Source organism: Dendrobates tinctorius, unplaced genomic scaffold, assembly GCF_039654945.1.
Source record: "Dendrobates tinctorius isolate UK_male_01 unplaced genomic scaffold, ASM3965494v1 ptg000035l, whole genome shotgun sequence".
Lineage (NCBI taxonomy): Eukaryota > Metazoa > Chordata > Amphibia > Anura > Dendrobatidae > Dendrobates > Dendrobates tinctorius.
In genome coordinates, this window is record NW_027361703.1 from 70,869,257 (window position 1) to 70,886,432 (window position 17,176).

Below are 17,176 nucleotides of genomic sequence, written 5' to 3' on the forward strand. Positions count from 1 at the left end.
TTTAAGTTGCGTGATGTCTATCTCTGTCTCTGCAGCCATGATGTCCCGAACATGCTCATGTGTGCGAGTTCCTAGGCGCCTCGATGTCAAGCAAATATATACTTTGGGGCAGCTACATGTAGCGTACTAGATAACCTTAGTCTTGTTTCACGTAATGTACTGTTTGATGGAGAATTTCATCTTTCCATACACTGACTCAAAGATTGAGCTACGGCAGATGTTTTGCAAGAAATGCAGCTTCCACATGAAAAACAACCAGAACTAGGTTTCCTTTGATCCAAAAAAGTTTTTCTTAGTAGTAGTGGCAGGAATGTAGTGGCTACTCATCAGGTTCCTGCTTCTTGATGTCATGAGGGGGTCATCAGGTAGGTGCCTTGTAAGTGTGGGATCTATTTTAAAGATACCCCAATGTTTTTGCAGACAAGATCTCATGGTGGCCCATTTCCCATTATAAATGGAGATAAAATGAAATGTATCATCCACGTTCTCCTTTTTTGTTTGGGGATGCAATAAATTGGCTCATGTACATTGTCTTGCTATCCCACCTTTACGCACCTATTGCTATATCCCCTTGCCTTGAATCTATTTTTAAGATCCAATGCTTGGAATTCGAATTTAGGCTCAGAGGAACAGATCCGCCTCATCCTGAGGAATTGACCAACTGGGATGGCTTTTGTAGTACTTCCAGGGTGACTGGAACTTGCATGCAGCAGAGAATTGACCGAGGTGGATTTCCTGAACACATCTGTATGCAGGAAACAATCTTCATCAGTTTCAATTTTAATGTCCAGGAAATCCACCATGGTCCTACTCAAAGAATAGGTAAGCTTGATGTTAAATCTTTTGGAATTTATTTGCTACATGAATTCATGTACTTGGTATTCAAAGCCTTGCCAAATGATGAACAAGGTATCAATATAGCATAACCAGCACTACTCATGGTCTGTGGCTGGGTGCTATCCCTGCCAAAAACCTTCCTCTCCCAAAATCCTAGGAAAAGGTTGGTGAAGGATGGTGCACAAGCGGCACCCATGGCAGTGCCGCGCTGCTGCAAGTAAAAGACATACCTGAATACAAAAAAGTTCCAAGTTAGAATGTAAGTCAACAGTTCCACAATTAGATCACAAATGTGGCCATCCCAGTTGCTTGTCCCCAGGAAGAAGCGGACCGCCTCCAAGCCATCCTCATGGCGAATGCAAGTGTACAACGTTTCAATATCAGCTGTTACAGGGATCATGTCCCCTTCTAGTTGAGTCCCATCGATTCTGGTCAGGATGTCCACTGTGTCCCTGACGGAGGGGAGCGACTCCACTATAGGTTTGAGGTAATGATAAATTTACATACAGGTTAAGCATAACCCTCCCATGCCAGAGACAATCGGATGCCCTGGAGGATGAATGGGATTTTTGTGCACTTTTGGAATGAAGTACAGTGTAGGAATTTTTGAGGCTTTGGTCAGGAGTCCATAATGAATATGTTTGGGAATAATTCCCCTTTCAAAGGCTCGTGTCAGAATTTCTTCAAGCTCATTCAAGAAGGGACTCATTGGGCTATGGCCTAATTTGAGGTAAGTTTCCTTATTTTTAAGATGTTTATTGGTTTCCCACTCATACATGACCTTGGGCCATAGGACAATGTTTCTCCCCTTGTCGGACAGCTTTATCACGATGTCATCATACATTTTTAATTCTTGGATGTCACAAAAGTACACACAGATGGCACAAGAACCAGTGATCTCACCAGTGCTGGTTTTTCCACATCACCAGAACGTGTGAGGGAGGCCTAAATATGATTGGTAGAATTTAAACCACCTCTTGAAATCCACCATATAGCTGACAAATGGAAGGTGTGACAAGCGTCAGCTTAAGCTGAGTCGTTTTCCTTTTTAGAGTGGACCCTCTGGGCCGTGGCACTCACCCACCTAGGGCGAGCTGACCTATTGAGAACCCACCCCCTATACAGGGAGTGTCAGGGGCAAGACCAAGGGGGTGAGCCACCACAGCAGCTGGACCAGACGGCCGGCTCAGGGAGACACTATTGAGTGTCTGGCAACAGGACGGACAGGATACGAAACATAAAGCGAAGTCACGGGGTTTCTTCAGCAAACGTGGTTACACACTTTATTCAGGTGCAAGGCATAAACAGGGAATCAGGTGCAGGGCACAAACGGTGAAGCACGGCAAGGTGCGTGCAAGGACATGCCAAATGTTCCAGACATAACACGTGCAGAAAACATACCAGGATCCAGGGCAGGGTACGTGTTAGGGGTCACACCAGAGTTCCTAGGAAGGATGCGTGCTAGGACACGCTAGAGTCCAAGACAAGGTGTGTGCAAGGAGACACGCCAAGGTCCAAGGCAGGGTGCGATGGCATCGGACTCTGAACTACAGGCAACGACCGACAGGATCCAGGTATCAGGCTGCGGACATCTGGTTCCGGACCTCTTGCAGCGGTTGGCAGGCTTCGGGAATCTGGCAGGCAAACCAGGATACGAGGCAGGGTGCGTGCTCGGGGACACGCCAGGGTCAGATTCAAGGACCTGCGCGTGCAGAGGGCATGCCAGGGTCCGGGTGCTAGAACAGGGTTAAGGCCTGTGTGTGCAAGAGGGCACGACAGGGTACATGGCAAGACCTGCGCGTACTTGTACAGAAGCACGGGGAGGTATGCCAAGGAGCAGGCGAGGGCCTGCGCATGCGTTAGAGAGCACGTAGAGCGTAGTGCAGAAACAGCATGAGGTGCAAGGGAGCACAGAGAGCACGGCTGGGGCACTGGCTAGCTGATCGGGCTGTGGCACTGACAGACTGGCAAGACTCCAGTGAACCCGGCTGAGGCATGGCAGGCGACACAGCTGTCACTGACCGACGAGCACGGCTGAGGCACAAGCAGGTGGGCATGGCTAGGGCGGGCACGGCTGAAGCACAAACAGGAGGCTAGGAAGGCCAGGCGCATGCAAAGAGCACACGAAGCAACAAGGCAAAGCAAGACGAGAAACAAGACAGAGCTTAGGCAGAGTACGGAACCAGGAACGGAAGCATAGGCAGAAACACGGAACCAGGTCAGAGCATGAACAGAGCTAGCAGCGGAGCGTAGGCCGAAGCCCAGAGCCATGCCAAGGCAGAGCCTTGGGACTAGACATGGAAAAGAGCACAAAAAGTAAGAGAGGAGGAATAGTGCGTGTGCCAGGGAGCACTACAGAGCACCATAGGAGAGAGCGAGGCAGAGCAAGCAAAGACAGACCATAGGGAGAAACAAGGCAAAGTACGGAACAAGGAACGGAAGCTAGACTGAAGCACAGAACGGAATCAGAGCACGGAAGGACTACAAGGCAAAGCAGAGCAGAGACAAAACATGGCACGAAGGACAAACACTAGACAAGGCATGGGACAAGAGACAGAGTACGAGCACGGAGCGTGTGCAGAGACGCACGACAGGGCAGAGTGCAAGGGCACAGAATAGAGGGAGCGACCCAGCAGACCAAGCAGCTATGCAGGGAAGCAACACAATACTCAGGCCCTGACCATAGGGAGGGGTGGGCTGATATAGCACCAAAGCCCCAGTACTTCCGGGTCAGGACCAGGGAGCGACCTTGGGTTCAGATCCTTCAGGATTATAGAGAGCAGTCACATGACCAGGGATTCCAGACATGCAGAGATGATTGCAGAACCAGACAGTGCTGGAACCTAGGAAAGGTTACATGATCAGGGGTTCTAGACATGTAGAGATGATTGCAGAACCAGACAGTGCTGGAACCTAGGAAGGACACATGATCAGGGGTTCTTGGAACACAGAGATGATCACAGAAGGCAGAGCAGAAATGCAGGCATCTTGCAGCCCAACAGTCATGAGGTGAGTGTGCACACTGCTTTAGGGAACATGCAGGATAGCAGACATGAGTTGCGCGTGCACACCGCTCCAGGGGTCATGAGGCAAAACAGACATGGCGGACATGATAGACATGGCGAGCATGACAGAAGGAAGCCATAATTCTAACAGAGGGTGCTCATACTTCTCTCCGATACATAAAACAATTAGATCTAATATTTACAAACAAAAGGTCATTACCTTCAGTCCTATACTACTGCCATATTCCATCATTGTGGTCAGATCATGATGCTATCCTTAGGGTATTCAAGTTTAACATTGCATCATCACAACTATATAAATTGAGATTAAATTAAGCACTCCTTGCTGACTAATTTATCTGCACCCTAGTTAAAGAGGACCTGCTTCTCTATTTTTCTTTTAACTGCACAGACAATGTATCTCCAGATTACATATGGATGGCGCATACAAAATTCATAACAGGCACATTAATTAAGCTAGCATCAAAAAGAAAAAAAGGAAGATCTGCACTACAAACTAATCTGGAAACTCAACTATCAAACTTGAATTAGCTAACCAACTGTACCCCTACAAATATTTAACCAAATAAGCTACAATTGAATACCATCTTACCCACTAGAACTGAGAAAACATTAAAATGGCCACAAGGCTCTTTCTATAAACCCACATGTTTTGAACAAAAATGCATCAATGGCCCATTTGGACAAGGGATAATATCACTATTACAGTTGTGGCCAAAAGTATTGACACACCTGCAATTCTGTCAGATAATACTCCTTCTTCCTGAAAATGATTGCAAACACAAATTCTTTGGTATTATTATCTTCATTTAATTTGTTTTAAATGAAAAAATACAAAAGAGAATGAAGCAAAAGCAAAACATTGATCATTTCACACAAAACTCCAAAAATGGGCCGGACAAAAGTATTGGCACCCTCAGCCTAATACTTGGTTGCACAACCTTTAGCCAAAATAACTGCGACCAACCTCTTCCGGTAACCATCAATGAGTTTCTTACAATGCTCTGCTGGAATTTTAGACCATTCTTCATTGGCAAACTGCTCCAGGTCCCTGATATTTTAAGGGTGCCTTCTCCAAACTGCCATTTTTAGATCTCTCCACAGGTGTTCTATGGGATTCAGGTCTGGACTCATTGCTGGCCACCTTAGAAGTCTCCAGTGCTTTCTCTCAAACCATTTTCTAGTGCTTTTTGAAGTGTGTTTTGGGTCATTGTCCTGCTGGAAGACACATGACCTCTGAGGGAGACCCAGCTTTCTCACACTGGGCCCTACATTATGCTGCAAAATTTGTTGGTAGTCTTCTGACTTCATAATGCCATGCACACGGTCAAGCAGTCCAGTGCCAGAGGCAGCAAAGCAACCCCAAAACATCAGGGAACCTCCGCCATGTTTGAATGTAGGGACCGTGTTCTTTTCTTTGAATGCCTCTTTTTTTCTCCTGTAAACTCTATGTTGATGCCTTTGCCCAAAAAGCTCTACTTTTGTCTCATCTGACCAGAGAACATTTTTCCAAAACGTTTTAGGCTTTTTCAGGTAAGTTTTGGCAAACTCCAGCCTGGCTTTTTTATGTCTCGGGGTAAGAAGTGGGGTCTTCCTGGGTCTCCTACCATACAGTCCCTTTTTATTCAGATGCCGACAGATAGTACGGGTTGACACTGTTGTACCCTCGGACTGCAGGGCAGCTTGAACTTGTTTGGATGTTAGTCGAGGTTCTTTATCCAACATCCGCACAATCTTGCGTTGAAATCTCTTGTCAATTTTTCTTTTCCGTCCACATCTAGGGAGGTTAGCCACAGTGCCATGGGCTTTAAACTTCTTGATGACACTGCACACGGTAGACACAGGAACATTCAGGTCTTTGGAGATGGACTTGTAGCCTTGAGATTGCTCATGCTTCCTCACAATTTGGTTTCTCAAGTCCTCAGACAGTTCTTTGGTCTTCTTTCTTTTCTCCATGCTCAATGTGGTACACACAAGGACACAGGACAGCGGTTGAGTCAACTTTAATCCATGTTAACTGGCTGCAAGTGTGATTTAGTTATTGCCAACACCTGTTAGGTGCCACAGGTAAGTTACAGGTGCTGTTAATTACACAAATTAGAGAAGCATCATATGATTTTTCGAACAGTGCCAATACTTTTGTCCACCCTCTTTTTTTATATTTGGTGTGGAATTATATCCAATTTGTCTTTAGGACAATTCTTTTTGTGTTTTTTCATTTAAGACAAATTAAATGAAGATAATAATACCAAAGAATTTGTGTTTGCAATCATTTTCAGGAAGAAACTGAGTATTATCTGACAGAATTGCAGGGGTGTCAATACTTTTGGCCACAACTGTATATTCCATATTTACAGGTGCATCTCACAAAATTAGAATATCATCAAAACATTAATTTATTTCAGTTCTTCAATACAAAAAGTGAAACTCATATTATATAGTCATTACAAACTGAGTGATCTATTTCAAGTGTTTATTTCTGTTAATGTTGATGATTATGGCTTACAGCCAGTGAAACCCCAAAAGTCATCATCTCAGAATACTTTATAACACCAGCTTGAAAAATGATTATAAAATCCAAAATGTTGGCCTACTGAAATGTATGGTCAGGGCTCCTTTTGCATGTTACTGCATCAATGTAGCATAGTATGGTGGCAATCAGCCTGTGGCACTGCTGAGGTATTATGGAAGACCAGGTTGCTGTAAAAGCAGACTTCAGCTCATCTGCATTGTTGGGTCTGGTGTCTCTCATCTTCCTCTTGACAATACCCCATAAATTCTCAATGGGGTTAAGGTCAGGCGAGTATGCTAGCCAATCAAGCACAGTGATACTGTTGTTTTTAAACCAGGTATTGGTACTTTTGGCAGTGTGGACAGGTGCCAAGACCTGCTAGAGAATGAAATTTCCATCTCCAAAAAGATGGAACTTGTCGGCAGAGGGAAGCAAGAAGTGCTCTAAAATGTCCTGGTAGATGGCTGCGCTAAGTTTGGTTTTCATAAAACACAGTGGACCTACACCAGCAGATGACATGGTTCCCCAAACCATCACTGATTGTGGAAACTTCACACTAGACCTTGAAAATCAAGGTCCCAGAGTCTGGAGGAAGAGTGGAGATACAGACAATCCAAGCTTCTTGAGGTCTAGTGTGAAGTCTCCACCTCCTGGGATCTCCAATAATGCCTTTCGCCTCCTGAACTACATCACTATGTCGTATAGAATTCACATAGCTTCATAATGAAAAACTTTCTGTTTATAAGCGGTCAAAGAAAAACTAGAGTAAGTGTAATAATGTTATATGAACGAATTGAAGCAACTAGATCAGATAATTTAGAAACTTTCCATGACACTTGGACGCCTTGGATAGATATCCAGTCTGACTCGCATTTGAGTCAAACCCAAGCTTTATCACCTTAACCACCTTTTTAATAGAAACTGTGCTCGGACTAGTGACTAATATAATGAAGCATCTAATTGTACAGAATAACTTTCCATTAATGGAATATTTATTTCATGTTATCTGTTACTTCAAACCAAAACAACAGTCATGATAAAAACAGACTCTTTGGATTATATTGATGATGATTTTTTTTCCCCTTTTATCCTTTACTGTTTTGTACCCTATCCCCGCTCTTATTAATTACAAATGTATACAATTTTATAATAATTCTTACAAACCTCCTGCATGGGGAATATTTATAGGTTGGTTATTTCTGCATTAAAAATGATTAATTGTTTGATACTAAAGAATATAAAAAGCAATTGTAATGATGATGGAATGTGATTACAATGTCATTGTATTATATTATGGCAGAGTCCAGTTTTGATTTACAAATAGCCAATGCGTGCAGGGCAGTTACACTTCTGGAGTTTAAGTGTATGTTTCCACGTTCAGTATCTGCTGCGGATTGGACGCTGCATACAGCCCCAGCGTCCAATCTGCAGCGGCTAGATGTTACAGCATAGTGGATGGGATCTTATGAAATCCCATCTCCACTATGCGTTCAAACACGCAGGTGGCAGACCTGCGTATACGCACATGCGGCGCGGCTTTCTAGACTGCAGCATGTCTATTTATCACAGTTCAATGTATAGGATGCGGGGATTCCGCATGGTTCAATGAACACAACACATGCAGAATCAGTGCACGTACAAAAGCCGGCAGCGTGGAAACATACCCTTATACATATATCATTACATATAAATCTGTTATATGTAAGTTCAGAATATGAGTTATTTAGCTTTTGAAACTTTTAGGTAAAAGAAAATAAAATATATCCTTCTTTGCTTGTTAAAAATTACATTTGTATAATTGGTTATCAAACGATTCTTTATGTTGTATTACAGGAAAACCTCGATATGCTGAAACATGGGATTTTCATGTTATGCCATCTACTTCTTTACAGTTTGAGTTGAGCATGGGATGTAATAAGCCATCTAGTGATTCCCACACAATTCAGTTGCAGTACTCATTAAATAATGGAAGGGATTGGCACCAAGTTACTGAGGAGTGTGTGCCCCCCAGCATTGGCTGCCTGCATTATACCGAAAGCTCTATGTACTCTTCTGAAAGATTCCAAACTTGGAAACGAGTTACAGTCTACCTTCCACCATCTACAATGTAAGTTTAAAGGTTTAAAAAAAATTGCATTGGAAGATATGAACAACACAATATACATAGGTGATTATTTGTACATCTCAATAATATTTGTAAGATGTAGTGAAGTGTTTCTCTAGTCATCAGTGTTATATTACCCCAATAGGTGAATTTAATTTTAGAAAATCTAGTATTAACAGTTGTGTGCTCTTTACTGTCTGGTTGCTTCATTCTATTGCAGTCTGCATACTTCGTTTTAAAATGAGTTTGATTCAATGGACAAAATGCTGGGAACTCAGGAACTGGGATAAATTTGTTTCTCATTATTTATGTAAATTTTTTATATTATGTGGGGTTTTATTTTAATAATTGTTTAAAATGATTGCGTTTTATTTTGTGTGTTGAATTATGATATAAGAAAAAGATAAAACATAAATAGGACAGATAGGAAGAGACTTGAATTATTATAGCCCTTCACTTTCTCCATGCTGGCATCAAATAGGTAAATTTAGAGGGAAATTGTTAGCTTGCAGAGTCCCTCTTGCTGATGTGTGAGGAGGGGGCTGACTATTGTAGTAGTATGGATAGGAGAGAGTGAAAAGTGACAAGTGGAATGCGAGCTTGCAGGTTTATCAAAATAGTGACTGAGACCAGGCTCCAGCTACACTATGCGTAACATGGCAGACAATTATAATGACTTTTTGTTAGTAAATTATTTAGAAGCAAAGGTATGTGTCTAAATAGCTGAGAAAGACCTTGTTAACCCCTTCGCACCCGAGCCTGTTTTTGCCTTCGTGACCGGGCCAATTTTTTCAATTCTGACCAGTGTCACTTTATGAGGTCATAACTCTAGAACGCTTCAACGGATCCTACTGATTCTGACATTGTTTTCTCATGACATATTGTACTTCATGATGGTGGTAAAAAATTTTAGATATGATCTGCGCTTATTTGTTAAAAAAATAAAAATTTGGCGAAAATTTAGAAAATTTTGCAATTTTCAAACTTAATTTTTATGCCCTTAAATCAGAGAGTGATATCGCACAAAATAGTTAATAAATAACATTTCCCACATGTCTACTTTACATCTGCACAATTTTGGAAACATAATTTTTTTTTTTAGAAAGTTATAAGGGTTAAAAGTTGACCAGCGATTTCTCATTTTTACAACAAAATTTGCAACACCATTTTTTTTTAGGGACCACCTCACATTTGAAGTGAGTTTGGGGGGTCAATATGACAGAAAATACCCAAAAGTGACACCATTCTAAAAACTGCACCTCTCCATGTACTCAAAACCACATTCAAGAAGTTTATTAACCCTTCAGGTGCTTCACATGAATGAATGGAATATGGAAGGAAAAAATAAACATTTAACTTTTTTTCACAAACATTTTACTTCAAAACCATTTTTTTTTTATTTTCACAAGTGTAAAAAGAGAAAATGAACCACAAAATTTTTTGTGCAATTTCTCCCGAATACGCCAATACCCCGTATGTGGGGCTAAACCACTGTTTGAGCACATGGCAGAGCTCAGAACGGAAGGAGTGCCGTTTGACTTTTTCAATGCAGAATTGGCTGGAATTGAGATCGGATGCCATGTCGCATTTGGAGAGCCCCTGATGTACCTAAACAGTGGAAACCCCCCACAAGTGACCCCATTTTGGAAATTAGACCCCCCAAGGGACTTATCTAGATGTGTGGTGAGCACTTTGAACCCCCAAGTGTTTCACTAAAGTTTATAATGTAGAGCCGTGAAAATAAAAAAAATCATTTTTTTTCCACAAAAATGATCTTTTAGCCTCCAATTTTTATTTTCCTAAGGGTAACAGGAGAAATTGGACCCCAAAAGTTGTTGTCCAATTTGTCCTGAGTACGTTGGTACCCTATATGTGGGAGAAAACTACTGTTTGGGCACACGGTGGGGCTCGGAAGGGAAGTAGTGACGTTCTGAAATGCAGACTTTGATGGAATGGTCTGCTGGTCTCATGTCGCGTTTGCAGAGCCCCTGATGTACCTAAACAGTGGAAATCCCCCACAAGTGACCCCATTTTGGAAACTAGACCCCCCAAGGAACTTATCTAGATGTGTGGTGAGCACTTTGAACCCCCAAGTGTTTCAGTAAAGTTTATAATGTAGAGGCGTGAAAATAAAAAAATCATTTTTTTTTCCACAAAAATGATCTTTTAGCCCCCAATTTTTATTTTCACAAGGGTAACAGGAGAAATTGGACCCTAAGAGTTGTTGTCCAATTTGTCCTGAGTACGGTAGTACCCCATATGTGGGAGAAAACTACTGTTTGGGCACACGGTGGGGCTCGGAAGGGAAGTAGTGACGTTCTGAAATGCAGACTTTGATGGAATGGTCTGCGGGTGTCATGTCGCGTTTGCAGAGCCCCTGATGTACCTAAACAGTGGAAACCCCCAATTCTAATTCCAACCCTAACCCCAACACACCCCTAACCCTAATCTCAGCTCTAACCATAACCCTAACCAAAAACCTAACACCAACACACCCATAACCTTAATCCCAGCCCTAACCCTAGCCCTAACCCTAGCCCTAACCCTAACCCTAGCCCCAACCCTAGCCCTAACCATAACCCTAACCCTAGCCCTAGCCCTAGCTCTAGCCCTAGCCCTTACCTGTGTACCTGCTTTTTTTTTTCTTTACTTTTTTTATTTTTGTGACAAGATTGCTGCCCTGCGATCTGACTCATAGTAATGCCACTTCTCCTCTGATCTCACACTGACAGATGATCAGAGGTGAAGCAGCGTTACTATGTGACAAGATCGCTGCCTGGCACATAATAACGCGACTTCTCCTCTGATCTCACAATGACAGATGATCAGAGGAGAAGCAGCGTTACTGTGTGACAAGATCGCTGCCTGGCACAGCTGTGCCAGGCAGCGATCAGCTGTGCCAGGCAGCGATCTAGTCACACAGTAACGCTGCTTCACCTCTGATCTTCTGTCAGTGTTAGATCAGAGGAGAAGCCGCGTTACAATGAGTGAGATCGCCGGGAAACAAGCAGCTTTCCCAGCGATCGCTCCCATTGGCTGCTGTGACGCTGACGTCATCAGGACCTGAACCAATCAGGTCTCGATGACGTCGGGGGTCCCAGCATGCATTGTGCACCGGGATCCCCGCGTTGTAAGGTATGTGGGGGTCCCGGGGGGCACAAAACCGCCGACAGTAGATAAACGTCGGCGCTGCACAAAGCCCAGCAAGCGCCAACGTTTATCTACTGCGGGCGGTCGGGAAGAGGTTAAGATACTGTATACGAGGAAATAACAGCACTGTCTAGTATCCTTTAAAAATGCAAACCTCTATGCTTAAAGGGCTGTTCTCACGTTGCCTCTAGAGTAGCTCAGAGCTTTGCAGTCTCCTTACCTCTTGGTTGCCTTGGGTGTGAGCACTCCTTCTTGAGTTAAGGCCCCGTCACACTAAGCAATCTTGCTAGCAAGATTGCTGATTTTGTGACACATCAGCGATCTCACCAGCGAGATCGCTGTGTGTGATGGGGATCAGCGACCGGCCCCCCTGCCGGTTATCGCCGATCGTGCTCGAGCGGCCTGGGCCATTTTTCGATCGCTGGTCTCCCGCTGCCCAGCGCGCATCGCTGCGTGTGGCAGCGAGAGACCAGCGATCAGCGACGCTGGTTGGTAATGTAAACGTCGGGTATCCAGGAGCCGCGGCCCCTAGATACCCGCTGTTTACCTTGGAAAACGGCATACACTCTGGTTTCCAAGGTAAACGTCGGGTATCCAGGAGTCGCGCGGCTCCTAGATACCCGATGTTTACCTTGGAAACCAGCGTGTACGCCGGTTTCCAAGGTAAACAGCGGGTATTGAGGAGTCGCACGGCTCCTGGATACCCGACGTTTACATTAGAAACCAGCGTCAAGGGTCGCTGGTCCTGATCGCTGGGGCTGTCTATGTGACAGCTCACCAGCGATCAGCCTAATGATGTCCCAGCGAACCCATCATGTCGGATCATTGGTGGGATCGCTGGGACATCGTTTAATGTGACGGGGCCTTAACACTTCTGATCCAAGATCTTCATCCTGATACTGCACATTAAAAGTTTGTTAGTGTTTGTTCTGTGTCTACACTCTTATCACTGTATTTGTATACAGTGATAACAGGGCATTGGAACAAGCATACTGCTCAGTAAACTGAGAGCTGTGATTAGGAGAACTGCCCTGGAAACTACTGATGCTGGCGTCAAGGGAAACTCCTGATTTTACAGAACTGATAGGAGCATCATGGTCAGAAGCTGAGGGCAAGGATATTGCAGCTATCTGCTGTGTAGAAATCAATGGACTAGAGAGAGCTGACTGGGATATGATGTGTTACAGTGGGGGAAAAAAAGTATTTAGTCAGCCACCATTTGTGCAAGTTCCCCCACTTAAAAAGATGAGAGAGGCCTGTATTTGACATCATAGGTAGACCACAACTATGAGAGTCAAAATGAGAAAACAAATCCAGACAATCACCTTGTCTGATGTGGCAAGATTTATTTTTCAAATTATGGTGGAAAATAAGTATTTGGTAATTAACAAAAGTTCATCTCAATATTTTGTTATATATCCTTTGTTGGCAATGACAGAGGTCAAACGTTTTCCGTAAGTCTTCACAAGGTTGGCACAAACTGTTGGTGATATGTTGGCCCATTCCTCCATGCAGGTCTCCTCTAGAGCAGTGATGTTTTGGGCCTGTCGCTGGGCAACACAGACTTTCAAATGCCTCCAAAGGTTTTCTATGGGGTTGAGATCCGGAGACTGGCTAGGCCACTTCAGTACCTTCATATGCTTCTTACGAAACCACTCCTTCATTACCCTGGTGGTGTGCTTGAGATCATTATCATGCTGAAAGACCCATCCACATTTCATCTTCAATGCCCTTGCTGATGGAAGGAGGTTTGCACTCAAAATCTCACGATACATGGCCCATTCATTCTTTCATGTACACGGATCCGTCGTCCTGGTCCCTTTGCAGAAAAACAGCCCCAAAGCATTATGTTGCCACCCCTATGCTTCACAGTAGGTATGATGTTCTTTGGATGCAACTCAGCATTCTGTCTCCTCCAAACATGACAAGTTCTGCCAAACAGTTCTACTTTGGTTTCATCAGATCATATGACATTCTCCCAATACTCTTCTGGATAATCCAAATGCTCTCTAGCAAACTTCAGACGGACCCGGACATACACTGACTTTAGCAGGGGGACACGTCTGGCACTGCAGGACCTGAGTCCCTGGCGGCGTAGTGTGTTACTGCTGGTAGCCTTTGTTACGGTGGTCCAAGCTCTATGCAGGCCATTCACAAGGTCCACCCTGTGTGGTTCTGGGATTTTTTGATCATTTTTACCCCTTGGGGTGAGATCATGTGTGGAGCCCCACATCATGGGAGATTATCAGTGGTCTTGTATGTCTTCCATTTTCTTATTATTGCTCCCACAGTTGATTTCATCACACCAAGCAGCTTGCCTAATTCAGATTCAGTCTTCCCAGCCTGGTGCAGGGCTACAATTTTGTTTCTGGTGTCCTTCGACAGCTCTTTGGTCTTAACCATAGTGGAGTTTGGAGTGTGACTGTTTGAGGTTGTGGGCAGGTGTCTTTTATACTGATAACAAGTTCAAAAAAGTGCCATTACTACAGGTAATGAATGGAGGACAAAGGAGCCTCTTAAAGAAGTTACAGGTCTGTGAGAGCCAGAAATCTTTCATGTTTTTAGGTGAGCAAATGCTTATTTTCCACCATAATTTGAAAAATACATCTTGCCATATCAGGCAAGGTGATTTTCTGGATTTGTTTTCTCATTTTGACTCTCATAGTTGTGGTCTACCTATGGTGTCAATTACAGGCCTCTCATCTTTTTAAGTGGGAAAATTTGCACAATTGGTGGCTGACTAAACACTTTATTTCCCCACTGTAACTCCTCTCCTGGATTGTAACTACTAAGCACACTCGGCCAGGCTTAGGTGGCTGAGCTTCTTGGAAACAAGCTGTATACCTTGTATGATAAAAGCTCAGATTGCAGGAGAAGGAAAACAGATAGAGAAAGCAAGTGAATTGTTGCAAACTTACTTATTTTCTCTTATACTGTTTAACTAACTAAAGAAATTTAATAAGATGAAAATAGTCCCTTTAGGATATATATATATATATATATATATACACTCACTGGCCACTTTATTAGGTACACCATGCTAGTAAGGGGTTGGACCCCCTTTTGCCTTCAGAACTGCCTCAATTCTTCGTGGCAGAGATTCAACAAGGTGCTGGAAGCATTCCTCAGAGATTTTGGACCATATTGACATGATGGCATCACACAGTTGGCGCAGATTTGTCGGCTGCACATCCCTGATGCGAATCTCCCGTTCCACCACATCCCAAAGATGCTCTATTGGATTGAGATCTGGTGACTGAGGAGGCCATTTGAGTACAGTGAACTCATTGTCATGTTCAAGAAACCAATCTGAGATGATTCAAGCTTTATGACATGGCGCATTATCCTGCTGAAAGTAGCCATCAGATGTTGGGTACATTGTGGTCATAAAGGGATGGACATGGTCAGCAACAATACTCAGGTAGGCTGTGGCGTTGCAACGATGCTCAATTGGTACCAAGGGGCCCAAAGAGTGCCCAGAAAAAATTCCCCACACCATGACACCACCACCACCAGCCTGAACCGTTGATACAAGGCAGGATGGATCCATGCTTTCATGTTGTTTACGCCAAATTCTGACCCTACCATCCGAATGTCGCAGCAGAAATCGAGACTCATCAGACCAGGCAACGTTTTTCCAATCTTCTACTGTCCAATTTCGATGAGCTTGTGCAAATTGTAGCCTCAGTTTCCTGTTCTTAGCTGAGAGGAGTGGTACCCGGTGTGGTCTTCTGCTGCTGTAGCCCATCTGCCTCAAAGTTCGACGCACTGTGCGTTCAGAGATGCTCTTCTGCCTACCTTGGTTGTAACGGGTGGCAATTTGAGTCACTGTTGCCTTTCTATCAGCTCGAACCAGTCTGCCCATTCTCCTCTGACCTCTGGCATCAACAAGGCATTTCCGGCCACAGAACTGCCGCTCACTGGATTTTTTTTCTTTTTCGGACCATTCTCTGTAAACCCTAGAGATGGTTGTGCGTGAAAATCCCAGTAGATCAGCAGTTTCTGAAATTCTCAGACCAGCCCTTCTGGCACCAACAATCATGCCACGTTCAAAGGCACTCAAATCACCTTTCTTCCCCATACTGATGCTCGGTTTGAACTGCAGGAGATTGTCTTGACCATGTCTACATGCCTAAATGCACTGAGTTGCCGCCATGTGATTGGCTGATTAGAAATTAAGTCTTAACACACAGTTGGACAGGTGTACCTAATAAAGTGGCCAGTGAGTGTATACTGTATATGTACACAGTGAAGGAAATAAGTATTTGATCACTTGCTGATTTTGTAAGTTTGCGAACTGGCAAAGACATAAACAGTCTATAATTTTAAGGGTAGGTTAATTTTAACATTGAGAGATAAACTATCAAAACTAATATCCAGAAAATCACATTGTATAAATTATATAAATTTATTTTCATTTTGCAGTAAGATATAAGTATTTGATCCCCTACCAACCATTAAGCTGTCTTACATAGTCACCTTTATAAAAGATTCCTGTCCACAGACTCAATTGAACAGTCAGACTCTCACTCTACAACATGGGCAGCACCAAAGAGCTTTCTCAGGATGTCAGGGACAAGATCATAGATCTGCACAAAGCTGGAATGGGCTACAAAACCATTAGTAAGTCGCTGGGTGAGAAAGTGACAACTGTTGGTGCAAAAGTAAGAAAATGGAAGAAATACAAAATGACTGTTAATCTATATCGACTTGAGGCACCATGCAAAATCTCACCTTGTGGGGTATCCTTGATCATGAGGAAGGGGAGAGATCAGCCAAAAACTACACAGAGGGAACTTGTTAATGATCTCAAGGCAGCTGGGACCACAGTCACCAAGAAAACCATTGGTAATATATTATGACGTAAAGGTTTAAAATCCTGCAGTGCCCACAAGGTCCCCCTGCTCAAGAAGGCACATGTGCAGGTCCGTCTGAAGATTGCCAATGAACACCTGGATGGTTCTGTGAGTGATTGGGAGAAGGTGCTGTGGTCAGATGAGACAAAAATTTAGGGTTTTGGCATTAACTCAACTTGCCATGTTTGGAGGAAGAGAAATGCTGCCTATGACCCAACGAACACTGTCCTCAACTGTCAAGCATGGAGATGGAAATATTTTGTTTTGAGGGTGTTTTTCTGCTAAGGGCACAGGACTACTTCACCGCTTCAATGGGAGAATGGATGGAGTGACAACCTCCTTCCCTCCACCAGGACATTAAAAATGGGTTGTGGCTGGATCTTCCAGCAAGACTATGACCCAAAACATACAGCTATGGCAACAAAGGAGTGGCTCAAAAAGAAGCACATTAAGGTCATGGAGTGGCCCAGCCAGTCTCCAGACTTTAATCCCAAACCTTATGGAGGGAGTTGAAGCTACAAGTTGCCAACGACAGCCTCAAAATCTTAATGATTTAGAGATGATCTGCAAAGAGGAGTGGACCAAAATTCCTCCTGACATGTGTACAAACCTCAGTAAATTAGAAGAAAAAGCTAGAACCAGGATCACCCGAATAAATTTAATATAAGTTTATTAGATACAAAAAGACAAA

The 17,176-nt window shown here is 43.6% G+C and overlaps 1 protein-coding gene across 3 annotated transcripts in view; it reads left to right on the plus strand.

The window, feature by feature from the left end:
* RELN (reelin) overlaps nucleotides 1-17,176 on the plus strand; it is a 1,162,997-nt gene that overhangs the window by 984,132 nt on the left and 161,689 nt on the right. For all 3 annotated transcript variants that reach the window (XM_073573631.1, XM_073573629.1, XM_073573630.1), the window contains exon 34: nucleotides 8,209-8,482. In XM_073573631.1, the coding sequence (XP_073429732.1) occupies nucleotides 8,209-8,482 (274 nt within the window). The remainder of the gene's footprint in view (nucleotides 1-8,208; nucleotides 8,483-17,176) is intronic.